At 42.2% G+C, this 27,432-nt stretch overlaps 1 protein-coding gene and 1 pseudogene across 2 annotated transcripts in view; both read right to left on the reverse strand.

Moving 5' to 3' along the window:
* SCML4 (Scm polycomb group protein like 4) overlaps nt 1-27,432 on the reverse strand; it is a 112,537-nt gene that overhangs the window by 60,117 nt on the left and 24,988 nt on the right. Inside the window, exon 2 of one of the 2 annotated variants that reach the window (XM_053592285.1) lies at nt 2,018-2,232. The exons of the other annotated variant lie outside the window; for it this stretch is intronic. Coding sequence (XP_053448260.1) covers nt 2,018-2,173 — 156 coding nt within the window. The 5' untranslated portion in view covers nt 2,174-2,232. The remainder of the gene's footprint in view (nt 1-2,017; nt 2,233-27,432) is intronic. 2 annotated transcript variants of the gene reach the window in all.
* LOC128586976 (uncharacterized) lies at nt 20,746-20,845 on the reverse strand (annotated as a pseudogene).

The raw sequence follows: 27,432 nt of genomic DNA on the forward strand, positions 1-27,432 counted from the left end.
GAAATTGTCAAAATAAAACCAAGGAGACCATAGGTTGCCAACTTTATCTTGCCATTAAGAACATTTTTTAAAATTGCCAAATCCTATTAGCGTACAACATGCTTTACCACCAAAACAGTAGGAAACAAATATTTTAGAATAAAGAACAGTCGTGGCATCATTTGAACTTCATGGAGACATTCAGAGGGTCCTGTTTCTCTTGTGTTATCATGGATGGGTAGGAAATTCATGCAGATTGATACCTGGTTTGGAACACTCTTAGCACACTAAGCCCATAGCTTGGGAAGCTGTCTGGGCTATTGGCCTAAAATAATTTACATACATTTTTCTAAATATATGCGAAGTGGATGCAAGGAAGAGTTATGACCTGTTGACCTCAAAAAAGAAACTCTATGAGGCAGTGGGATTAGGCCTGCCTGCTTTGTGCACACCGAACTGTCACCAGTGCACGCCGAACCCACCCAAATGCTTCCTTCCTGGTCTGAGGTATCTCTGAATGTTAGGAGCACAGAAAATTGCCCTTTTCAGGAGACAGAAAAATTACAAAATTAAGTTTGTTCCATGGAGTGAATTTCCATTCTTCCTGGCCCCAGAAATGCTGTGTCTGGTGGTAATTTTCATTCTTGGGTCACAGCCCCCAGGAGAGTAGGAGACAGGCCAAATAAGAGAAGTTTTCAGTGTGTTTCTTCAGATCCTGGATTTGCTCCCTGGATCTATAAATGCAAGGGCTGCCGTCCACCAGTTCTCAGATGCAATTCCCAGACCCTCGCCAGCGTGCAGGCAGATGAGTGGGTAAGACCTGCCCCATGTCAGCTTCAGAGCTACGACTCTAAAGCTGACATAAACATGAGAAAAAAGAGGTTCTCTCTGTTAGAAAAATGACCAATGGCAGAAGATTTTTCCTCATGAGATAGCTAAGTAAAAGCTCCTTTTACTAAAACCAATGACCCCCAAATAACTTTGACTAACCTTCCCCCACCTACTGTTTTTATTTTCCAGTGTTTGGAAGAACTGTGGAAAACCAAGAAGATAAAGGTTGAATTCATTACCAGCTCTTCCAGAAACGGTCTTTCTGATGACCTGAAATAATTTCCATACATTTTCCTAAATATATGAGAGTTAATTGCCAATTTGCATTTTGATTTCAGTATTCAGGTCTCAAGATGGAAGCACAAGCCTCTATTTCAAGCAAAGCAAATGAAGGAAAACTTCTGAAGCCCATTTTCTAATGCCCAAAAGGCTGGTGGAGAACAAGCTTAATGTTTTTTCTTCTCTAGTAGCCTCTTCAAAAACATCTCAGGGAAGACGCTTTCCCTTGGGTTTGAGTTGGTTTGTGATTATGGTTACATCGGAGGGTTTATTCTCCACCCCAGTTTCTCCAAGTCATTTTTAATTCTTAAAAGGGTCACAGGATTTTAATTTTGCCTGACATGCCTCCTTCTAGCTCAGCCTGACTTCAGCAGCATTTGTAAGAGGGAAACTACGAATTAACACCCTAAATTTTCCTACGGTTTCCTGGGTTGAGGCTCCGTTTGGGAAGACTCTTCTCTGTCCTTTGACACTGGCCTGCTCGCCTTGCTAATTTAAATGTCTCAAGCACATCATCTGCTTCTACCAAAATCAATGACGGATGCGTTCTGCGAAGTGGCTTCCAGAGCCACCCTGGCAGGAACAATCGAGGTGGGGGCGGGGAAAACTCAGTGTCTGAAATGCTAATTTAGATGAGAGGTTTAATAGTGTGTGTTTAGCTATGACCTTAAAATCTGCTCGCCTTACAACTTTCCCCATCTGGTGTAATTTGCTTTTTCCACTTGTAAAAATGCACACGACAGCATGCTTTATGTCCCATCTTGTAACAATGAGGCCTTGCCCATCTCGTGCTTCACTGAGAGAGACTTCTTTCTCATCCTGTCTCTCCAAGCTCCCAACCTGCTGTTGCATTTTGCGGCGGGGTTCTGCCCAAGTGCCCGTGCCCCTGCCCAGTCCCACTGCGGAGAAGGAGATGAGGGAGCCGTACCTTGTACCCGGGTTTCCGCCCTCTTTTCTTTGGTATCTTTATTGCTGGTGAAGAACCACCTGAAGCAGAATAAAGGGTATGAACTGCCATCTTCAGAGGTGTGGAGTGAAGTGGGGGTCGGCCTCGCTTTCTCCCCGGGGTCCTCTGAGACTGCATTTCTGCTGGTGCCAGTCTTACAGAATGAGGTGACAAATCGCTCACAGGCAGAGGACGTGCTAAGAATTAGTCCAGACACAAAGCAAAACAAAAACAGAAGTGTTTGTTTGGTTTGCAAGGCAGATATGATCCTGTTTGGTGGTTTTGGTGATACCTACCACTTGTTGGTGGGGAAGTCCCAGGACAAGGGATCCGGGCAGCAGCTGGAGCACTCACAGTGCTGTGGGGCTCCTGGGGGGCATTTGCTGGTTTCTGGTGTGATTTGGGGGTAGTGAATTTCCATGGCGCTATGTGAAGTAGAGAAGCTACTGGCTAGGTGGAGAGAACCGTAGATTCCTGTCTCCCAACACAGCTGATGACGTCCCCAGTGACAGGATAACTGTGTCTGTGTTTCCGTTTCCTCAGTTAGGTAAAATGTGAACTGACACAATAATAGTATTGAACACTATTACTAGTTTAATTGAATAAAAACAAAGCCAGTCTTTCATGTTCGCTCATGGCTCTTTGGTTGGGTTGTGAGTTGTCATTATCATTTTTTTTCCTTGAAATACATTCAACAGTAAAAATCAGCTATTCAAAAGTTGATGATGTCCCTCTATCAAAATGTGGAGATTTATGAACTCAGATGTTCATTTTAACATTATTCAGAAGTGCAAAAATAAAATTGATACAACCCAATAGCAAGCAATAGGAAAATAGTTCCTACATCTACAGAAGAAAACAAATTAATCAATTAATTAAAAGCCTATACCAACACTCTCTGAGTAACATGATGTTGAGTAAAAAAGGCATCCCACATAAAAATGACCCCAACTATGCAAAAATGCATGTGGTCAGGAAGAGGAGGACTGCCATGAGCTCATGGCTGTCATCCCAGTGCTTTGGGAGGGCAATGGGGGAAGAGCACTCGAGTCCAGGAGGTCGAGGCTACCGTGAGCTATGACTGGGCCACTGCACTCCAGCCTGGGTGACAGTGACACTGTCTCTCAATATAAGTGATGGAGACATGCTAAAATACCACCAAAGCAAAGATGGTAGAATTATGAGTAATTGATCACTATGCACAATCCTCTGAATAGTCACTCTACTTACTATTACGATCTTAGCAAAAATATTGAAGAAGGTTATTGCAGCGCTAAGAAGAGCGTACATAAGCAGATAGGGACAGGGGTGATCTCTGAAAGAGCCACCTTGCCTCCATTGTCCTCTTTGACGTCACCTCCCTCCGGGAGGCAGCTGGGTTACTGCCCTTTTCCCAAAGATTTCCCCCATCTTCAAAGACCTTCAAAGACTTGGAATGCTGTCCAAAGACATCCTATCCAGAGATACATAAGTTAATACAACCGAATTTATAAATTACTTGAGAACTACCAAAATGCCTCTGGATTTCTCTGCTTTCAATTGCAGACTTCAGTGAACACTGACTATTTCAGTTCAGGTCAGATTTGGAAGCCACATTGGAACAAAGAACTTTCAGTAAACATTAAAAGATTCTGTCCCTAGGGTAACCTAATCGAGTCTCTAAATCTCAAAGTGAGAGATCTGAAGCAGTTGTGAAGTCCTGGCTTGACATATCAAATAAAGTGATTTGCTGCTGGCCTCCCGTGTCTCTCTCTCCTTACCAAAACAAGGCTTGGCCAGAACTACTACACCTGAAAGAAACAGAAACTAGAGTCTGTTCTGTGACTATGAGGACGATGTTTTGTCTGTATGTATCTGCAGATCTGATACATACAAAGCAAGGTCATGGCTAATGGTGCTTCATCAACATAAAGATCAAGAAAGGACCAAATCTCGGAGGCCACCAAGTCATCCAGGAGTTATCCCGAGGCGTTTATTCATGTCTTCCCTCATTTGTTTATTAATCCATCCTACAAATTTCTGTTGACTATGCAGTGAGGGTCAAACACAGTGCTTCGGTACCTGGACCACAGATGAGAATAAATAAGACACATGTCCTAAGGTAGTCACTGTCTGTGAGGAAGCAAACAAGTAAAGAGGCAGTAGTCGTATGCAAGATATGGTGCAGCAGAGGTTTTGCCTGAAATGCTATGACAAATCAGTTCTTTTAGTAAGGTTGGAAGGGTGAGGCAAGCAAAGCATGAGAAGGCCGTGTCAGAGCTCAGATTTTCCCAGGCAGAGCAGAGCAAGCTAAAGCCACAGAGCTGCTGATAGAGCTGATATGGGCAAGGGTGTTGGTGGTACATGGAGAAGGGGTGGGCCGGCCAGACCAGAAACAGGATCAGGGGCTTCTGTTCTTTCTAAAAGAATTGAGAGGAGGTGGATAGAAGGAAGTCCAGTCTCCACTGCCCTCTGTTATTCCTTCTACTAACCACATGGGGTGGGACCTGACCTCACAGTAATGTTCTTTTTCACTGTCATTTCAAAAACCTATCTTTCTGGAATCCTATCTTCTCTTGTGCTGGGGCACCATGTTAACCTCACTGTGAGCCAAGGTCTAGCGTTATACCTTCTCGTAGGTACCCTAATACCATGCCTCTGCGTAGGGCTGCATAGGGCTGTGCATGAGCTGGTTCCCAAGAATAAAGAAGCACATTGGTATGTGCGTATGATTCAACCATTCTCCAAGGTGGCCCAAGCCCTCTTGCTTCAAATACCTTTCCACCTCCACACACTGATCTCCCAACTCTTTGCCATCTATTGCCAGAACTACCAGTTCTATAAAGCAATGATTAAATGATGGCTTATATAGTTTTCACATTGTTTTGTGCACATACATGATATACACACATTCCTGGAGGCCAGGGGCCAGTCCCTAAGCACCTGGTACAGTGTTGCCCCACAGAGTGCACCTGCCCCTGTGCCGGGGCAGCCCCTTCACCGTGGAGTCTAGACAGCCCGCAGCTTGAGGCAGAGGTGCCTTCGTATTTTAAAATTTGGAGTTGAGATATATCAACGTATAAAAGAAAGAAAGAATAAAGGACAAAAGAAAGAGAGCGAGAAAGAAAGGAAAAAAATAGAACTCTTTTATGGTCAATGAAACCTTTGTACCAACAAGAATACAGCCACCCATATAACCTATTAAATTTAGAAAATAAACCCCTTTATACACATTTGTGCCCAATTCTGACACTAAAATTCGGCCAACAGAAGCCAAAGCCTACATTCTGCTCTCTGATGCTATTCTTCACTATGAGTAAAACCAGGACTCCCTTGAGATAACTGATTCCATATCCTGGGGACAGAGAAGGGTCCAGATTAGCTTGGAAGATATTATTATTACCAGAACAAAGATAATTTTAAGAATATCAGGGAGTGGTGTTAACAGGACAAAGAAGCAAGTTGTAACAATTTATGAATCAATAATAATAATGTAGTGAATTACAATTATTTGTGAAAGGCAATGAGTTATTTTTGATACTCAGAAGACTTAGATAAGGTGCACTAAACTATAGTTGCAATTGTTTTAATACAGCAGAAGTGTGAATAGCATAAAATTTAATTCCATTTTTTTCACTGTAATAAATTTTTTTTTAATTTGTATAAATGTATAAGGTACAAATGTGATTTTGTTACATGGATATATTTATTGCGTAGTGGTGAAGTCAGGGCTTTTAACATAATCCGTCACCTGAATAATATACATTGCACCCATTAAGTAATTTTTTCATAACCCACACCCCTCTCATCCCCCCACCTTATTTGATTTTAATAAGTATAGGAGAGCTTATGTATAGATATTTCCTTCCATTAATTAAGTTCTCATGTGCACTTGTCTACCTGTCTAATAAAGAATAAATACAGAGAATTGAAAATAAGTTAACATGTCCTGAAAAAAACAGAAATTGACCCAGAACAAAAGAACTGGTTAGCCCCAGTTGTCCCACATAATAACCAGGTATAAAGAGGATTCAACAGAAGGCAGAATACAAATGTCTACATACAATAACTAAGAAAATGCCATGAAGGCTACGTTGAATAGTTTGATGAGAATATTTCAGATTGTATATGAAACCAGCACATTGTACCCCTTGATTGCACTAATGTACACAGCTATGATTTAACAATAATAAAAAAAAAGTGATGAAGCCAAAAACTGTCTCAAGAGGAGTTGCAAGGTGCAGACTTGTTCCTCCAACCGACAGGAGATAAAAGTTCTAGATGTGCCTAGCAGGTATATGGAGACTTCAAGACCCATGCACCTCCTTCCTGGAGGTAGAACTCTCAACTCTACGGTTGGGTGGGGTACAAGGAGCTCCCCAGGTCCTTGTTATGGGCCCTCTGTGGTGGGGGAAGACTTTGAATGCCTGTCAAATCCATTCTACTCTTGGATGTATGTGCAAAAGCTACACCACTCCTAAATGCTAGAACCTTCCCTGCCCCCGTGGAGGTGCAGCATCCAGAGCAGTAGAAAGCCAAGATTCAAATATTTAAGGGGAAGGAGAAAAATATGTAAATCAAGACCAGAGACTATGCACGGTGAAGTAGGTTAAGGCACCCATTGCAATCTGCAGGGTTCGGGAAAACTTTATAACATGTGCAGGCATGAGAGACAGGCATGCCACAAGGGGTGAACGATTTTCTGTCTGGGCAGCTACTCAGCTCTATCCCAAATCTACCTGTTTCCTGGGGTGCACTGGTACTCCTGGCCAGCACAGGAAGAAGAGGGAAGGCGGCTTCTCAGTCCGGCACTGCCATCAGGTCCACACGAGCTGCTCCTGAGAAGATGACCTCAAGGAGCAAGGGAGAGCAGGTGCCAGGCTCTAGAGGTGGCAGCCTTACAGAAGACAGCCCTCTCTCTGGCCATTCCACATACTGGTCCTGTCTGCTTCCCTCAGCCACACTCCTCACCCTCCTTTGCTCTTCTCTCTGCCCAAGAGGGCTGCCCCAGGCTGTTCCCCCAATCCTGTGGCTGCTGCTGTCAGCTGCTGTCTGGGTTTGCCCACTGGGAGATGCTGGTCTGAGTCTGGAGGGGGTGCAGTGGGATGGGTGAAGGCCAGGAGTCTTTCCCTGCTTTTTGCTCGGTCTCTGCCTGGAACTGCTTGTCTGTGGCTCCCACTCCTGCAGGATACGGCCCCATAAGCTCTGCTGGGTGACTCAGGCCTCGCTTCCAGCACACCACCTCCTCTGTCTGCACCTTGAGCCTAGGGCTGGATGCCCAGCCCCTGTTTTGGCTCTTCCATCACTGTGTGACCATTTCCTGTATTAAATACTAAAGAGATTTCCTAGTTAGACCTGACACGCTAGGTGAAAAGGATGACATTGCTTGCCCATCAGGGAGGCCAGTTAATGACTGGGCAGAAAGGGGAAACTTGTAAGAAAGGCTCCTTTGGCGATTTCCTAACTATCCTATTTGGGATGATGGCGCCTGTCTGTCTGTGGCCACACCCGAAGATGCCCCTGCAGGCAAAACCTACAGGTCGCGAGCAAGGACAGAAAGGAGGGAGAAGACAACGCGCCCTCGGCCACGTGGCGGCAGAAGCACAGACGAGGGGAACGTAGGGAATGACCTTCAGGGTACGTGCTGGAGTTCACAGAGTGCCGCGTGGCATGTGCTGTCCTCCGTGGGTGAGGAAGATACACGCAGATGTACACACACCTACACAGGATGTGTGTAGTGAGGCATGAAATACCTCTGGCGGCGTTTTTACAGTGGCGGCGATACTTTTCTCGGGAAACTATCTTCTACTTTTTGAATTTTGTACACCCATATTTTCAAAAACTAAAAGCAGACAAACTCAATCTAAATATGTGAGTGGCTCTGATATTCTCAGCTGCTGCTCAGCCAGGGCCAGTCACACTAGCCTGTGGGAGGCGGGAAGGGTCAGGTGCAGGTCACAAGCCCATGCGTGCGTCTGCGCTGACCAGGCTGCCTGATAACCACACGGCCCGCAGCCACTCTAGCGGGCGTCTGTGCCACGCAGGGCATGCTACTAGGTGGCAGAAGAGATGACCCTGGACTTGGAGGCCCAGGCTCCAGTGCTGGCTCTACTCCTGACTAGCTGAAAGATAGAGACAAGTCGTGTCACTGTTCTAGGCTGCAGCCCCCTCATCTGAACAGGTTTCACTGCTAAACTCCCTGTCCAGCCAAAGAGGCAGAAGAGCTGGTAAAGAGGCAACAGACCCTTGGCAGACTCGGTTTCGTGGTACACGGACAGCAAAGGCAAGATGGGCACCGACTCCCTGTGCCCCTGGTCCCCCAGGACAACATAAAAACAAAAGAGACCGAGGGCTGCAATGCAAATGGCAGGCGCCCTGTCACTGAGGAGCTGATCTTGAGCCGCAGATGTGCAGGTTGTTTATTCATTTGTTTTTGAGACAGAGTCTCACTCTGTCACCCTGGCTAGAGGGCTGTGGCATCAGCACTCTAGCTCACAGCAATCTCAAACTCCCAGACTTAAGCCATCCTCCTGCCTCAGCCTCTCAAGTAGCTGGGACTACAGGCACCCAACACAATGCCCGGCTAATTTTTCCATTTTTAGTAGAGATGGGGGGTCTCACTCTTGCTCAGGCTGGTCTCGAACTCCTGAGCTAAAGGAATCCTCCCTCCTTCGCCTCCCAGAGTGCTAAGATTACAGGCATGAGCCACCCGCTCCGTCTCAGCTGCACAGCTTTAGAACCCTCAGCTGTGCCCTTATGGCAAGGTTAGAAAGCCTGGCAACTCCTCAACACCCAGGAGGCAGTGTGAAACTGTCTAGTGACAGGCTCCCCAACAGACAGGGACATGGGTGGCCAACGCTTCATAGCAGCTCCTCACCAACCTCCCACCCTCTCACTCCCTGGGAAGATCCCAGGGTTTCTGCCAGGACCTTGCCTACATGGTCCATGTGGAGGTATGCAGGGTTGCTGGGTGCTGTGGTAGAGCCCATTGAGAAACTAAAAACTTAGTAGAGGAGATGAGAGATTCATGGGTGTTATGGCAGGAGGACCATTCAGAGGCAACTCATAACTCAAGGCTGAGGACCATTATCCCCATGAGAATAGCCCTCATCACAAAGTCCCAAAGCTGCAGATTCTGACCCAGAGCAGAGAGAAGGGAACACTTATACCCTGTTCGTGGGATTGCAAACTAGTATGGCCTTTTTGGAAAGAATTTTGAAGAATCCTCAAAGAGCTAAATAAAAGTAGACCTTCCATTTGATGCTGCAATCCCATTACTAGGTATCTACTTAGAAGGAAAAAAGTCCTATTACCATAAGGACATTTGTACTAGATTCTTTATTGCAACTCAATTTACAATTGCCAAGATGTGGACTCAACAGAAGTACCCGTCAGCCTATGTGTGGATTAATAAACTCTGGTATATGTATACCACTTAGTACTATTCAGCCATAAAAAAGATGGAGACTTTGCATCTTTTGTATTTACCTGGATGAATTTGGAGAACATCTTCCTAAGTAAAGTATCATAAGAAAGGAAGAGCAAGCATCCAATGTACTAACTCAGTGCTAATATGAAACTAGTAGATGAACAACTACATGCCCATAGGAGAGTAAAACACAATTAAATTAGAGAAGAGGGGGATGGAGAGGAAGGGAGGGAGGATGGATAGACAGGGAAAGAGGAAGGGGCTTTGTTAAAACTAAAAAAAAAAAAGAAGAAAAAGAAGGATGAGGACCACAGAGCCCAGTATGCTTAGGAAGGAGGTCCTGTGGGGCTGAGGTTTTCCAAAGACAGAAAACAACTAAGGGAACACAGAGCCTGGGGCATACCCAGGCCTGACACCTTCCCTTCAGGTCACCTGCACTAGCTCCTTGAAGCTGGCTCTCCAGGGAGCCTTTGGACACTCCCTCTGTGCCACTGTCCCTGCAGGACATCTAAGCTGAAGTTTCCCCGGTATGCAGCCCTGGATTCACGCTTCTCCTACCCCAGCTCATCCCGGGTTTCATGGGCCTAGACACAATAATGAAATTGACCTGCTTCCACTCTGAACTGAAGGCACAGTGAGAACTCAAGGTAAATGAGTTGAATCACATCGGGTCTCAGAAAAGTCTAATTTGTTTCCCCGACTCACAGTTTTGTCTGAGGTTGGAACTGGAGAAATGGCATTACTTGGTCTTTGCTCAGCTTTTAAATAGAGAGTTCTATCCACATCAGTTTCTGCCCCAAATGTAAGTCCTTTTCCCCTGGAGCCACCTTCAAAGACTCAAGTTCCTCAAGGAGGTAACTTTCCAGAGCCTCCTCCCCAATAGCTCTGCCTAGAAACTACTACTTGGACAGAAATTTTCTATTCTACACCCTTCCCTGTGGCTGCCATTGAACGATTTCACAGCACCTACAACATGTCATTGCATTTATTTTCATCTGTATCTCTCTCTCCCAATATGCTTGAGCTCCTTGAAGGAGAGTCTGTATCTTCATCCATGAATCCCCTTCCAGTTCAGTGCCTGGCACATCTTAGGGACTTACTGAATAAATGCTAAAGGAATGATCAGTAAGCCAGCCCCCTCTTCCAGGATTCCTGCAGCTGCCCAGCTCGGAGGCAGCAGGCTCCCATCTAGGGCATCTATCTTTATTGCTTAACAGTGTCCACCAGTCTCAGAAGTCCACCTGTGGAGCACTCAATACCCACTTTCCAACAAGGAAGACACAAGCAAACCACATGCTGCCAAGATAGGTCTTCATCTATTTCATCTCTTTTAATTGTCACCATAGTTTTAAGATAAGCATTACTGCTCTTAGTTGCTGAGGCCCAGAGAGGAATGGGAGAAAGTCAGATTCCGCCCCCCAGTTCTTTGCACACATCCCTACAGCTGAGTCCCTGAGTCAGTCTTGGGTAGAGTCTCAAGAGCTGGTGATGGAGCTGGCTAGGGGAACAGGAGGGAAATCTAACCCTTCAAGCCACATCTGCATATCTCCACAGGCTATGAGGAGACAGCGCTGCCCCTAAGTGAAAGCTAAGTAAACCAGTCAACTCACTGGGCATGAGAGATTGCACGGTAGAACAACACACTTGGCTCGTCAGAGCCTCTGAGATGCAGAACTGAGCCACACATTTTTTGAAGCTTGCTAAAGGGCGGTTGCAGACAGAAGACGCTGGCCTCCGCTGAAGAGGCAGTGGCTGTGATTTTCTGTCACTCAGTCTTGGGCAGCTACAAGTATTTCTTTCTTTATTTTGCAAACCACTACTTCCTGTTTTGTTCTCTATTTATAATTTACATTTAGTTTTGAGAAAGCGCTGACAGTGTGGTATTTGGGTTGCTTCTAGTTCAATGTTTACCTACAAAGCAAACTCCTTCTTCAAGATGATTTTTTTTGTAACCTAAACAAACTGTAGACCTAGATTGCTTTCAGAGACTTGGCTAATAAAAATCCTTAAAACTTCAATAATAGAGCAACAAGATTCAAAGAACACAAATCACAGCTCTTCAAGTCAGCACCTGACCGAGTGGGAATCTATCCCCCCTCTTCAAGGGCAGGGCTTCTAGAGACAGACAACCTTTCCAACATGAACACTTCTACACATATATCCAGGCACATAGTTATTCACCCTAAAGTACAGACATGTGTAAAGTACGTCTTCATTATGATACTTTTTAAAAAACATAGATGTATCTAAGGCACTTTATTGCTTCCAAAGACAACACTCAACAAGATCATTTATTTTTACTCACCACACAAGAGAAATAAACCAAATGTATCCTCCGGAGCACCGTATTACTCCTATCCCCCCTCTGGACAACACGGAGCTCATGGGAGGTAAGCTATTGCAACACCCTGGCACCAGGAAGGCTCCAGAGCTCTCTAGAAAGCTGGGAGGCTGGGAGGAAAGACAGGGTCCTGGGTACCTGACACTCATCATTATCGTCTATACCTGTAGTCACTGTACACGGGTTTCCTCTCCTCTTTTATCTCACAAAGAAAAATCCCAGGGTCTCCCAATATTTGGGATATAAACTGTCTTAGGCCTGAGAATAGAATGGGCAAAGGGCCCCGTGCAAGGGCACTGGGAAACTCTCCCTTAGTGTTTTTTTCTCTAATGTATAGAGAAGAAAAACAAAATGTAGCCTAATTTGCTTCTGATTACAAAAAAGCCCAAGGCTTCTCTGGGGTCCTGGTCAGTGCAGTCACAGCATCGTTCTGCCAGGGACACGGTGGGCAGGTCAGTACTTCTCTGTCTGTCCCCCAGTGGCCACCCTCACACAGCCTGTTGGTCCCACAGGCTTCACCGGTACCTCAAGACCATGGTCAAAAAACAAAATCCTAATTCTCAAAGGGAGACACTGGCTGGGATACAGCTGTCAGTGTCCTCACCTCTCCTTTCCCTCCTTAGTGATCTCTTCCGGGGACCTGCTGTGGTCACACTGTGCAGAGCACTGGGGACATGAAGATGAGTCTGCAGTGATCTCTTCCCAGACACCCGCAGGAGGAGGGAGCATGAGGTACGTCTTCTTGCGTCCCAGCCCCTCCCCCGCCTCCTGTACACACAGGTCCCCTGCCGGTCAGTCCTACTGGCATGTTGTGGGTGTAGACAGAGCGCAGGTGAGTTCTCCATGTCAGTTTCAGTATCCCAGCATTGCTCTCAGCCTGGTGTACGTTGGCAGGTCACCCAAAAAGAAGCACCCACCCCACATACTGAGTCTAGTCAAGGACAGTGGCCAATAACCATAAGACAGAACCCCTATAATCTAGGCCTGCCGGCTCACAGGGACACTGCCAGGAAGCACCCCACCCTTGGAAGGAAGCCCTCGTCTGCTGCTTCCCTCACACTGTGCCCCACACATAGGCACCATCCCTGGTTCACACAGTCCGACACAGGGCCCAGCTCACAGGACCAGCAAGGCGACAAAGAGTGAATGAATAAATAAATGAGGAAAAGATACAGACATGCATATATTATTCTGTTAAATTCTCTTTGCAGGCCTTTCAGGCAAGTATTACATGTGCATTATTATACAACCCATTTATACAGATGAAGTGTCAAGTCCATAGCGATGACAGCCCAGAACACATCTGAGTCCTGCCCGAGGGCTCCTGGCTAGTGCCCAGCCCGGCCTCTGTGTCCAGCCCCTGCTTAACAAGAGGTTAGCTGCTGAGATCCAAGGAGTGTCATCTCCCAGGGCTTTTGTTTAAGCTGGTAGTAGGGTGGGAGATACTGCATTTTAAAATATGACTCCTCAAAACCAAAAAGTCAGGTTGCCTTGTCACCCCGAGACAAGTGCATAATATTATTGGCATGAGATTTGGCCTGGTTAAAGGGTACGTGAACTCTCTGGGCTTTGCGTACAGTGATTCCCCAGCCAGGACGATTTGATTGACTTAAAAAGAAAGGAAGGAGACAGTAGTACAACCATACAACTGAGCACTTTCACCTCTTGGTTACTAAAGGAAAGGTCAAAAAAGGAAAAAAGAATGACCCTTTTGTCCTGCTCCCTCTCCAGTGGGTTAGCAGTTGGCAAGCAGGGGCTGGCTGGATTATTTTCCAGATCTTCTCCCCTTCTTAATGGTCTCCAGAGGCCCTGCAACTACCGTTAAATCAATTCTTCATTAGCTTTCAAAGTTTACCTTTTGAAAATCCATATCTGTATGAATATTTATTGGACATTTCCTAAGTGCAAGGCATTTGTGCCAGGCCCTGAAGACGCGAAGGGGTGTCAGGACGTGCACACAAACAGAAAGGCCCACTGGCCATCGGGAGCCATTGGGAATGTCGGCCGAGGATAGACCGTCCATACTTAATGCAGGAACCAGGAAGGAAAGGCTCACAGAGGTCACAGCACAGAGCCAGCCAGGAGTCACACAAAGCAAATAAAACAGGGATGTGTCATTGGGTTAATTTTTAATTTTCAGAGCAGAAAGAATAAGGGTGGAATTAGCCTGCCGCTTGGAGTAGTCTGGGGGGTTAGTAAGTGACATGGAGACACCGGGGCTGCTCAGGGACTATTTACATTTGGTACAGGAAGGGCAAGGAGCTCAAACCGGTGGCAGCAGACATGTGATGAGGATGGGAGGGGGTCTGCGGATAAGGTGGAGATGTGACAGCAGCTTCTCACCATAATGAGCTCAAATCCTTCTGTGCTCAGATACAGAGCCCTCAAGCACAGCAGGAGTTTGCAGATGCGGTCTCAGAGCTGCTGGTGGAAGTTTTTTGAGAAATCAAGGAAAAAAGAGCAGTCCTGGAAGGGCAGGGAGGGCCTTTTTAATTTTTTGTTTTATTTTATTTCTTTAGAGGTAAGATCTCATTCTGTCTCCCAGGATGGAGCTCACTGTAACCTCAAACTCCTGGGCTCAAGTGATCCCTCTGCCTCATCTCTCTCAGTAGCTGGGACTATAGTCGTGCATGTCCAGCTAAGTTTTAAAATGCTTTGTAGAAAAGAGGTCTTGCTATGTTGCCCAGGTTTAGTCTTGAACTTCTGGACTCAAGCAATCTTCTCATCTTAGTGCTGGGATTACAGGCATGAGCCACAGCACCTAAGCCAGACAGGGAGATATTTTGTCCCAATTTTAAAAACAGGTTGGATTCTGGATGTGAATAATCAGTGACTCAACTGGTTATTAAGCAAGCCAGTAAGCTTATAAAGAATGCGGTAATCACTAATATTGGGCCACTGACTCCCTGAAAAGCAGATTATGGCACTTCTAAAGTTTAAGGCTTAACCTAACTAGATTTTCTTTGGGGGCAGGGGTAGGGAACACATAGGCTGGAGATAAGAGGAATGCTATAGCTATGGGCCATCTTGAATACTGCAAAGTATGTATTTGCCAAAAATGTCCCTAGATTATTTCCTTTTTTTGTTTGTTTTTTTTCTTTCTTTGTTTTTTTTTTTTTTTTTTAGAGACAGAGTCCCACTTCGTTGCCCTCGGTAGAGTGCCATGGCATCACAGCTCACAGCAACCTCCAACTCTTGGGCTTAGGCGATTCTCTTGCCTCAGCCTCCAGAGTAGCTGGGACTACCGGCGCCCACCACAACGCCCAGCTATTTTTTGTTGCAGTTTGGCTGGGGCCAGGTTTGAAGCCACCACCCTTGGTATATGGGGCTGGCACCCTACCCAATGAGCCACAGGCACTGCCCATATTTCCTGATAACATGAAAGTAGTAACATGTTAGAAGAAAGCTAATCCTGCGGGATACAATCGTAACTAACGACCACGGGTTCCAAGTTGCATGATTAATGATGGTGCCAATCTGCAAATGGTCTCTAGCACCGTGCCACGGGTCTCTAGATTTAGTTATATTCCCCCCGTGACACAGATGAAGTCTTGGAAGGCAGGTTTATCAAATAAGCAGATAACTTAAGTCTGACAGGGGCAGCTAATTCTGTGGACTATAGAACTGAAACTCTAAAAGTTATCATTGGGTAGACCAAAAAGATAAAATACAGGGTGTCCTAAAAGTCTCCCCTAAAGTTACCATACATAGGGAAAATGGGAAATTGTAGCTAAAGGCACCTTTATTTACAAAATACTGTATATTCATTACAAAATTTTACAAGGAGGTGGCCTGTATGTAGAGAATATTTGTCAATACTATTTTGTAAGATTTTATAATGAATACACTATTTTGTAAATAAAGGTACATTTAGCTACAATTTTCCATTTTCCCCATGTATGGTAACTTTAGGAGCAACTTTTGGGATACCTTGTAGATAAAATGTCATTCAGGCCAGGCATGGTGGTCATTCCTATAATCTTAGCACTTTGGAAGGCTGAGGTGGGTGGATTGTTTGAGTTCAGGAGTTCCAGACCAGCCTGAGCAAGAGTGAGACCCCATTTCTACTAAAATATAGAAAAACTACCCAGGAGTGGTGGTGCATGCCTGTAGTCCCAGCTACTCTAGAAGCAGAGGCAAAAGGGTCACTTGAGTCCAAGAATTTGAGATGGCTATGAGCTATGACTCCATGGCACTCTACCCAGAGCACATAGTGAGACTCTGTCTCAAAAAATATAGAATAGAATAGAATAATAAAATATCATTCACAAAGGTACAGGAAAGACTTGACAAGAAAATCTTCTGGACTGAAAAAGATTAAGGGATGTTTGTTAATGACAAGCCTTATTTAGATTACAGTGTGGGCCATTTTATCAAAAACCTCCTGGGAATACAGCCTGGGTAGTGTCCACATCAAAGGAAACTGTAACTCCATTGTCCACAGAACGCCTGGAGTTTTGCAGTTGTTTCTGGGGGCACGAATTAAAATAAATAGTGAATCCAAAAGGAGAAAAGAGAAAGGCATCTGAACTTTCCTTTGTGGAATAGTCAAAATAGCCGAGGGGATTTAGTCTGGAAAAAGGTTCTGCCACGTGGCACCACAAAGCAGAACCACACTAGGACTGGCACTTCCAAAACGGCCCCAAATGATCCCATCTCCTGGGCAGTCTACTCTCATGCAAATTAAATTGTTATTTAAAAGGATGATTACTCAGAATTCTCATTGTCTAAGACCCAGTCTCACTCAAAAGAGGGAAAGAAGAAATGTTCTTTCTTATCTCAGCAGCAACAAGAACTGAATGAGATTCTGTGCATGACAACCAGTGGGTGTTTATTCTACAGGACAGAAACCCCTGGATGCGCATGGAACACAGAACCAAGACCTGGGAAATGTACAGGATAAATTACTAACGCAATCTGAACAACTAAGTGCGGGAACCGGCCTGTGGGTTCATCCTCACAGTTCTCCAGGTGTGTTTGTATCAGTGTGATTCCAATGGAATCCTAGTCCTTCCTTCTGCTTTCACGCTTTCTGTCACATCTTTATAGGATGAGCGTTGCTCGTCAATTATTTCATTTGTCTGTTTCCAATCGCATACAAAAGAGGGCGGGGGTATATTTATATCTATGTCTATATCTATATATCTTTAAAGCACATTTTGCGTTCTTTATTGATTCAAATCTACCCTCTTGCACCAGACAGACAGAAGGTTGAACACTTCAACTCTATTCTCTGATAACCTAGTTAAGTACTATCCGTGTTAGTTCCCTAACACTGTCACTGAGTATTAGCTCCCTAACAAAGTTCACTGAGAATGAACTTTTCCATCTGGGGATCCTAAACTCTAAGCAGCCCAATATTTAGTAAGAACATTAGAGCCTCGCAAAATTAAAGAACAAAAAAAAACTATTCTCTCCATCCCAGCCATCAACCTCTTTTATCATAGTCTTATCATTATTTTCTTGTGATAGTTCATAAAACGTTTTCAAAAAGTATCTTTGCTATAGAACCCAACAGCAGAGGTAGTCGATGAAGATAAAACCAAAGATGAGATCTCAGCGAGAGGGACTGTTAACAAAGAAGGCACTCAACAGACAGTGATTGAATTGGTTTCCACCAGATAGGACTGCAGTGAAAGGATTTATATAGAAGTGCTCAGGATGAGGCATTTAATAATCTTTTATCTAATTGAACTGGACTGGCAAAATGAATGATGGTAAATGTATATTCTGGAATATGGTGCTTCCTTTGGAAACAATCATTTCCTGGTCCCGAAGCAGCGCGGAGGGGCCTATTCAGGCATCTCTGTGTACTGATAGGGAAATGTCTCCAGGATTTATTATTCTGATAGAAAACCACGATGAGAAATAGGCAATAAATACATATAATTATTTCATTTATATGATTCCAAATTGCATACAAGATTATATATATATAATATATCTTTAGAGCACATTTTGTCTACTTTATTGATTCAAATCTACCCTCTTGCACCAGACAGAAGGTTGAACACTTAAACTTTATTCTTTGATAACCTAGTGAAGTACCATATGTCTTAGTTTCCTAACATTGCCATAATTACCACAAACTTAGCAGCTTGGGACAACAGAAATTAATTCTCTCACAGGAGTCCAGGAGTCTGAAATCAGGGTGCCAACAGGGTTGATTCCATCTTCAGACCCCGAGGGAGAATCTGAGGATCTGTCCCATGCCTTTCTGGTGGCTGCCAGCAATTTTTGGTATTATTTAGCTAACAGCTGAATATGTCATTCCAAATCCACCTCCATGGCACATGGCCTTTCTCCCTCTCTGTGCGTCTCTGTATTTCCACACGGTCTTCTTCTAATGACACTACTCATTGGATTTATGGCCTGCCCTAATTTATGACCTCATCATAACCAATTACATCTGCAAAGATTCCATTTCCAAATAACTTCACATCCTGAGGTTCTAGGTAGACATGACTTCTAGAGAGGACATTATTCAACCCGCTACAAATAGTATGCATTGGCCCATCAATAGGGAAAATAATGCCTTTTATCTTAGATATAGCAGTATGTTAATTAACTCATATACATTTCTCTAAAAGTTAAAAAAAAAATTCTCTAAAAGTCTTTCGCTGTCATTTAAAGACATCTTTCTTGCTTTGTCTTCTGGGAAAATAGATAAAATTCAATAGCCCTTCTTGCAATATTGCAATCATCCTTTTATATTTCTGCTTATTTGTGCAACTAAAGTTTTCCCTTTAAATTTAGATTTTCTAATTTAAAACATTTGTCTTAATTGAGATATAATTTGCATAAAGTGAGATTCACAGGTCTTGGACATATAGTTTGAGTTATGACTAATTTATATACCAATGTAACTCTTTCCACAATCAAAATACAGAACATCACCATCATCTTAGAAAGTTCCCTAAGTTCCCTTATGCTTCTCTGCAGTCAAGCCTCCTCCTCCAAAGGCAGCCACTCTTCTAATTTCTATCTCCATAGATTAGTTCTGTTTGTGAGCTTCATATAAACGGAATTGTACAATATAGACCCTTTTGTATCTGGTTCATAAGCTCATAATCATATATTTTAGTATATTCATAGCTCATTTATTCTTGCTGTTGAGTAGGCTATGGTATGCCGCAATCTGTTAACCCATTCCCCCTCTTGATGGACATTTGGACTGTGTCCAGTTTTAAGCTACAGGGTATTCTGAAAAAAAAAAAATCTGCTAGAAACACTTCTGTACAAGCTTTTTGTGGACATATGTGTTTATTTTCTTGGGGAAATACCTGGGAGTGAAATTATTAGTTCATAGAGTAGGTTTATGTTCAACTTTATAAGGAAGTGCGTAACACTTGTCCTGTCGTACCTTCTTTACTCCCACCAGCCATATAAGAGGGTGCCAGGTGCTCTGCATACTCAGCAGTATTTGTGCTGTCAGAGTTCCATTTTAGTCATTCTAGTGGGTGGGATTTAATTTGCATTTTCTTGATGAGTAGAGAAGCTGAACTCCTTTTCATGTGTTTACTGGCCATTCACATAACTCCTGTTTATAATGCCTGTTCAAGTCAAATTTTAATTGGTTCTTTGCCTTTTTTATTATTGAGCTATAGGAGTTCTTTACATATTCAGCAGACAAGTCCATTGTCAAATATACATACTATAAAATTTCTCTCCCAGTATGTAGCTTACCTATTTTCTCTCTAAATACTATGTTTTAATGAGCAAAAATTTTAAATTTTCAATAAAGACCCATATAGTAATCTTTTGTATTATGATTAGTGGTTTCTGTGCCCTCTCTGAGATATTTATCCCATCCCAAAATCATGAAGATATTCTATTTTCTTCTAGTTTAGAAGCTCTGTGGTTTTACTTATTACAGTTGATGGTCTATGATTCATCTTATTTTTGTGTATGATGTGGGATAAAGTTCAGGGTTCATTCTTCCCCCATATAAATATGCAGTCATTCCAACACAATTTATTGAAGAGAATTTTCTTTCCCCATTGAATTGATGCCTTTGTCAAAATCAATTAACCATATGAATTTGAGTCTATTTCTGGACTCTTGTTTCTGTAAACCTGAACAATTTTTGACATACTTATCCTTATGCCAATGCCAAACTCTCTTGATTACTGTAACTTTATACTAAACCTTGAAATCAGGTAGTATAAATTCTCCAACTTTTTTTTTTTCAAGATTATCTTATAATTTACATTTGAATTTCCACAGAGGTGCAAAAAATGATGTGGAATTTTGATTGGGAATGCATTGAATCTGTAACTCAATTTGGGGAGAATCAAGTGAGTCTTATAATCCATGATATATCTCTCCATTTACTTAGGACTTCTTTGATTTGTTTCCGAAATGTTTTTTGCAGTTTTTGGTGTAATGTCTTAAACAATTTTTAAAAAATATAATCACTAAATATATTTTATTTTTTGATGCCAATGTGAATGGTACTTTTATTTCGTTTCTCAATTAATTGTTGCTTTTACATAGAAATACAATTGAATTTTGTACATTGGCTTTGTATCTTACCAATAATCTACTTCTAAATGACCAGATCTAATTATATTTTGTACATTTCTTTAGATTTTCCATATACACAATCATATCATCTGTGAGTTAAAAATTGTATTTCATTCTTCCCAATCTTTTTGCTTCTTAATTTTAAAAAATAATCTTTTTTTCCTTGCCTTGTTACAGTGGCTAGAAACTCCAATATAATGCTGAACACAAGCGATAAGAGAGAGCATTCTTGCTTGCTCCCAATTTTTTTAATATTTTTTTCTCTAAGTATGATGTTATCTTTAGGCATTCATTGCTGCCTTTTGTCAGATTGACAAAGTTTCTTCTATTTCTAGTACCCTAAGAGATTTTTTAAAATTAGACATTAAGTTTTGTAAATGGTTGTCCACATCTGTTGAGATAATATCATTTATATTATTTTTTAATTATTTTATTTAAAAATAAGAATGTTTCATAAATTTACATGTCTTCCTTATACAGGGGTCATGCTTATCTTTACATCATTCTAATTTTAGTATATGTGGTGCCAAAGCAAGAACGATAATTTCTACATTTTATTCTATCATTGTGGAGAGTTACACTGATGGATTTAAAATGCTAAATAAGAGCCACACCTGTAGCTCAGTGGGTAGGGCACCAGCTGGTGAGTTCAAACCCTGCCCAGGCCAGCTAAACAACAATGACAACTGCAACAAAAAAATAGCTGGGCATTGTGTGGGGGACCTGTAGTCCCAGCTACTTGGGGGGCTAAGGCAAGAGAATCAGCTTAAGCCCAAGAGTTTGAGGTTGCTGTGAGCTGTGATGCCATAGCACTCTACTGAGAGTGACATAGTGAGACTCTAGCTCAAAAAAATAAAATAAAATAAAATACTAAATAAACTGTTATTCCTGAAATAAACTTCATTTGGTCATGATCTACTATCCGTTTTATGAATTGATGAATTTTACTTGTTCATAATTTTTAAAGGATTTTTGCATCTATGTTCATGAGGAGTATTGATTTGTAACTTTTTCTTATAATATCCTTGTGCAATCTGGTGACACAATTATGGTGTCCTCAAAAAGGTTCAGGACGGGGGCTCCTTCTCCTCTATTTTCTCAGAAAACTTACATAGACATTTCTCACCCTAATACTTGACAGAATTCACCCCTGAAGTCATCTGAGTCTGAAAATGGGAAGATTTTTAATTTGTAGGAAGTCATTTGTGGGAAGGCTTTTAATTATAGATTTAATTTCTTCAAAATGTAAAAGGCTACTCTGGTTTCTATGTCATCTTGTGTCAGATTTGGATAGCTGTGTTTTTAAAAAATGTGTTGAATTTATTAGTGTCAATGGTTCCTAATACTTCCTAATTACCATGTTAATACTTGCAACAATGTAGAGATGTCGCCTTTTTCATTCCTCTATTAGTAATTATATTTCTCTCTCTTTTTCTTGATCAATCTTATTAAGGGGTGGCAATTTTCTGTTTTTTAGTCCATTGATTTTTGTCCTTAATTTAATTACATTCTTTTATTTTTTGTTGAGACAGATTCACACTCTGTCACCCTGGCTAGAGTGCCATGGCATCAGCCTAGCTCACAGCAACTTCAACCTCTTGGGCTCAAGTGATCTTCTTGCTTCAGTCTCCCTTGCCAGCTAGGACTATAGGTGCCTGCCGCAAGGCAGGGTCTATTTTTAGTAGAGACAGGGTCTCACTCTTGCTTAGGGTGAACTTGAACTCCTGAGCTCAAGCAATTCATCTTTGTTGGCTTCCCAGAGTGCTAGGATTACAGGCATGAGCCACTACAGTAAAATATCAAGTACAAACTATTTTCTGATTTCCCTGGTGATTTTGAAATCACCCTTTATAAAGTTAATAAAAGGCTATAAGGTGGGAACAATGGTAGGAGCCTGAGCTCTGCAAAGATCCAAGCATCGTTTATAGGTACAGAAGAATCTCTGTAGTTGACGACCTTCCTACATTGACCATCTCCTTAAGGTGACCTAATTTTCATAGACTGGACATGCACCACATGTATGTTATCAGTACTGTAGGCCTCATTCCTTATGTTGACCACCTCTGTATATTGACCAGTTTATGACAGTCTCTTGGATGGTCAACTCATAGAGGTTCTACTGTATATATACAACCAGCCATTATTCCCTAGCTGTCTTTCCTATAATAGCTTGTTACTCAGGAACCATATAAGTGATGGTCTTAAAGAATTTTCTTCCTTGCCCCCATAGATAACAATACCCTTGTGAAACCTTAGGCTAGTCTTTGAGGTATCTTCTTCTACATCCTGCATTCCAGTGGGCGAACTGACCTAACCAGATCAGTGGCCCATACCAAGGAATCAACTCTAGGTCCTGTGACCTAGAACTGACTATGCACAAGGAGACAATTTCTGCTTCTCAATTCTATTAGTTCCTTTCCAGCTAATTGGCAGACCCAATTTTCTAGCCTTTGACTGCCAAATTATCTTTAAAAACTATTTCTCCCAAAGTCTCAGGGAGATGGATTTGAGAATTTCTTCCCATCTCCTGGCATAGTGCCTGTGATATTAAATTCCTTGTCCACTATAACTCCTTGGTCTCAGTGTATGGCTTCTTCTTAAGCAGCAGTCTTAAGAACCCCTGGATGGCACCTAATCTTCAATAAACTAAACAACAGCATACACGGGGGGAAAGACTCCCTATTCAATAAATGGTGTTGGGAGAACTGGATATCCACAAGTAAAAGACTGAAACTGGACCCACACCTTTCTCCACTCACAAAAATTGATTCAAGATGGATAAAGGACTTAAATTTAAGGCATGAAACGATAAAAATCCTCAAAGAAAGCATAAGAAAAACACTGGAAGATATTGGCCTGGGGAAAGACTTCATGAAGATGACTGCTGTGGCAATTGCAACAACAAAAATAAACAATGGGACCTCCTTAAACTGAAAAGCTTCTGTACAGCTAAGGAGACAACAACCAAAGCAAAGAGACAACCTACACAATGGGAAAGGATATTTGCATATTTTGAATTAGACAAAAGCTTGGTAATTAGGATCTATGGAGAAGTCAAATTAATCCACATGAAAAAAGCCAACAATCCCATATATCAATGGGCAAGAGACATGAATACATGAATAGAACCTTCTCTAAAGAAGACAGACGAATGGCTAACACATGAAAAAATGTTCATCATCTCTATCTATTAGAGAAATGCAAATCAAAAACAACCCTGAGATATCATCTAACCCCAGTGAGAATGGCCCACATCACAAAATCTCAAAACTGCAGATGCTGGTGTGGATGTGGAGAGAAGGGAACACTTTTACACTGCTGGTGGGACTGCAAACTAGTACAACCTTTCTGGAAGGAAGTATGGAGAAACCTCAAAGCACTCAAGCTAGACCTCCCATTTGATCCTGCAATCCCATTACTAGGCATCTACCCAGAAGGAAAATAAAATCCTTCTATCATAAGGACACTTGCACTAGACTTTTTACTGCAGCTCAATTTACAATTGCCAAAATGCGGAAACAGCCTAAATGCCCACCAACCCAGGAATGGATTAACAAGCTGTGGTATATGTACACCATGGAATACTATTCAGCCATTAAAAAAATGGAGACTTTACAGCCTTTATATTAACCTGGATGGAAGTGGAAGACATTATTCTTAGTAAAGCATCACAAGAATGGAGAAGCATGAATCCTATGTACTCAATTTTGATATGAGGACAATTAATGACAATTAATGACACAATTGGGGTGGGGGAAGGGGAGACCAGAGAGAGAAAGGAGGAGGGAGGGGTGGGGAAAGGAAGAGCAGAGAGATGGAAGGAGGAAGGTGGGTGGGGCCCTGGTGTGTGACACACTTTTTGGGGGCAAGACACATTTGTAAGAGGGACTTTACCTAACAAATGCAATCAGTGTAACCTGGTTTCTTGTATCCTTAATGAATCCCCAACAGTAAAAAGAAAAAAAGAAAGAAACAAACAAACAAAAATAAAGAACCCCTGGCTGGGCTGTAACAACTTCTTTAACCCAAGAGTTATTTGATAGTATGTTTTCATTTCCACATGTTCAAGAATTTTCTGATATGTTTCTGTCACTGACTTCTAAAACAGTCTGTATGATCTCAGTCCTTTGAAATTTGTTCTTATTTTGTGGTCAGCTTGTGGCCCTATGTATATTTAAAAAGAATGCATATTCTGCGATTGTATCATGTTCTATAAGTATTAATTAAGTTAAATTGGTTGATAGTGCTGTTCAACTCCTCCAGGGGTGTCCAAACTTTTGGCTTCTCTGTGCCACCTTAAAAGAACAGTTGTCTAGGGCCGCGCATTAAATACGCAAGCACTAGAGAAAGCTGTTGAGCTAAAAATTGGTCCCTGCATAATTTTCATGACATCTGCCACCACGGACAAGCAAAAAAGTTCTTACATAATCTGGGACTCAGGCTGAACACTGCTGCAACCTCATACATTTTTGTCTGGTTGTTCAATCAATTACTAAAAGTGCAGTATTAAAATCGGCAACTGTAATTGTGAATTTGTCTATTCGTCCCTTTTCTGAAGCTTTTGCTGTAGCTCTGTCATTATGGTACAAATACATTTAAAATGCTTATTTTCTTTAATGATTGACTCTTTTGTAAGTGTCTGTAATACTGTGAAATATATATTTGAACTTGTTTTTAACTCCTAGAATCCTAGGAATCTTCTAAGTTCTGTCTTTTTGTATGCTAAAATCAACTGTTAGCTTGAGCACTGGGCTGGTCATTGGAAAGACAAAGGCATGATTAGAGAGTTGGGACTTACAGCCCCATCCCCCAATCTCTGGAAAGGGGGAGAGGGTCTGAAGGTCAAGTTGCTCACCAATGGCCAATGGTTTAAGCAATCATGCCTACATGATGAAGTGTCCATAAAAACCCAAAAGGACAGCGTTCAGAGAGCCTCCAAGTACCTGGACATACAAAAGTTTCTGGAGGATCTGAAAGCTCTGTGCCTCTTCCTCCATAATTTGTCCTATGCATGTCGTCATCTGCGTCCTTTGTAATAAACTGGTCAGTGTAATGAAGTGATTCCCTGAGTTTTGTGAGCCATGCTAGCAAATTGACTAAACCCAAAGAGGGTGCTGTGGGAACTCCAACTTGAAGACATTACATCAGAAGTTGCTGGAAGCCAGACTTGCAACTGGTGTCTGAAGAGGGGGCAGTCTTGGGGAATAAGTCCTCAACTTGTGGGATCTGACACTCCCTCCAGGTAGAGAAAATGAAGACACCCAGCTGATGTCTGCAGCAGAATTGATTGCCTGCTTAATGCTAGGAAGACATCTCCTCATATTTTGGGGTTGATTGTTTTGTTGTGAGAATAAAAGAAAACATTTTGAGTTTTTTCTCAAGTGGTGTCCATCTTTATTTCTGATAAAACTACTTGTCTTTTCAGTCTATTTTGTGTGATTTTAATATAGCTACTCCATCATTCTTATGATTCGTGTTTGTACAATTTATCTTTCATTGATTTTTTACTTATAACCCACTTACAATTTTATATATAAAGTGTGTCTCTTATAGCCAGCATAGTCTTATTTTTGTTGTTCAGTCTGATGGTCTCTTGCCTTTTTTTTTGTTCTTATTATTTTTTTAGAGATGGGGTCTCACCATGGTGCCCAATCTTTTCTCAAACTCCTGGCCTCAAGTGATCCTTCCTCCTCAGCCTCTGTTTTTTTTTTTTTTTTTTTTTTCTGAAATAACCATGTAGTTTTCTTAAGTTATTTAGCATACTGTATTTTTTTTTTTGAGATGGAGTCTCACTCTGTCACTCTGGGTACAAGGCCATAGTAACATAAGCAACCTCTAACTCTTGAGCAATCCTCTTGCCTCAGCCTCCCGAGTAGCTAGGACTACAGGCATGCACCATTACGCCTAGCTAGTTTTTCTGTTTTTTTAGTAGAGATAGGGTCTTGCTATTGGTCAGGTTGGTCTTGAACTTCTGAGCTCAAGCAACCCACCCACCTCGGGCTCCCAGAGTGCTAAGATTACAGGCATGAACCACTGCACCCGGCCAACATACTGTGTTTTAAATGGTCATTTAAAGTTCTTATCTGATAACTCACATACCTGGGCCATCTATGAACATGCCCTATTATCTGTACTTTTTCTTGATCATGGGTAACATTTTTCTGCTTCTTTACATGGCTCATTTAAAAAAAATTATTCTCCAAAAATCATGTAAAAAGCTGGAAAATGGAATATAATAATTTTTTCCTTAGTTTTGTTTATTTACAAGAGTTGCAAGACCTTTCCTCTGAATGGCGACTATTCAGATTTGCCTACAACTGATTTGAGTGCTGAACTGAAGCTTCATTTAAATTGAGTTTACCTATTGTTTGCCCAATTCAAACATCTATTTTTATATACCATCTATTTTTTATATACCTTTGCATCCAACTCCTGCAGGGTCCCAAGATCCGAAAACCAGGAGAACATTTGAAACTACGTATTTTTTCTCTGCCTATGATCCCCTGCTCCACTGGTGCTTTCTCAGCAAAATTCAGAAAGGAGGAGGCTTGAGGTTTTGAAAAAATACATTTGTATTTTTCATGCATGCGTTTTGTGCTGTTTATGAATCTATTGCTTCCCAGCAACAAATCCATCTTTCTTTCCTCTACTCTGACACTAGGGCCAGACTCTCTAGTCCACAGGACTCTTTTGCCAGTTGGCTTGACATTAGGTCCTGTCAATAGAGGGCATTGGAGAGACATTGCAAGTCTAGAAGAGAAAGAAGGGACTTTTTCTTCTCCCAATGTTTTGTTTTTCTACATAGTGACAAGTGGATCAGTATGCAAGGGGTTGGCAGGGTTAACTGAAGAGGAGGTCTTTGGTTTAGCAGCAAATGCTCTCCAATATCTGTCAACACGCTGTCCACAGACAAGAGTCTGAATTTCAACCTTTCAGGGACCTGCCTCTTCTGAGTGTCTGAGTTCCTTCATTGTATACTTTTCTTTCAGCTTTCAGGATAGTTACTGCTCTCTGCAATTACTACCTCAGAGTTTTTTATATTAAAATTTTCCTATTCAAATTGCTGATGTGATGTCTTCTGATTGAAAATCTTTTGGATTCCAATGCTTCCTAACAGCACAC

This window comes from Nycticebus coucang, chromosome 5, assembly GCF_027406575.1.
Source record: "Nycticebus coucang isolate mNycCou1 chromosome 5, mNycCou1.pri, whole genome shotgun sequence".
Classification (NCBI taxonomy): Eukaryota; Metazoa; Chordata; class Mammalia; order Primates; family Lorisidae; genus Nycticebus; species Nycticebus coucang.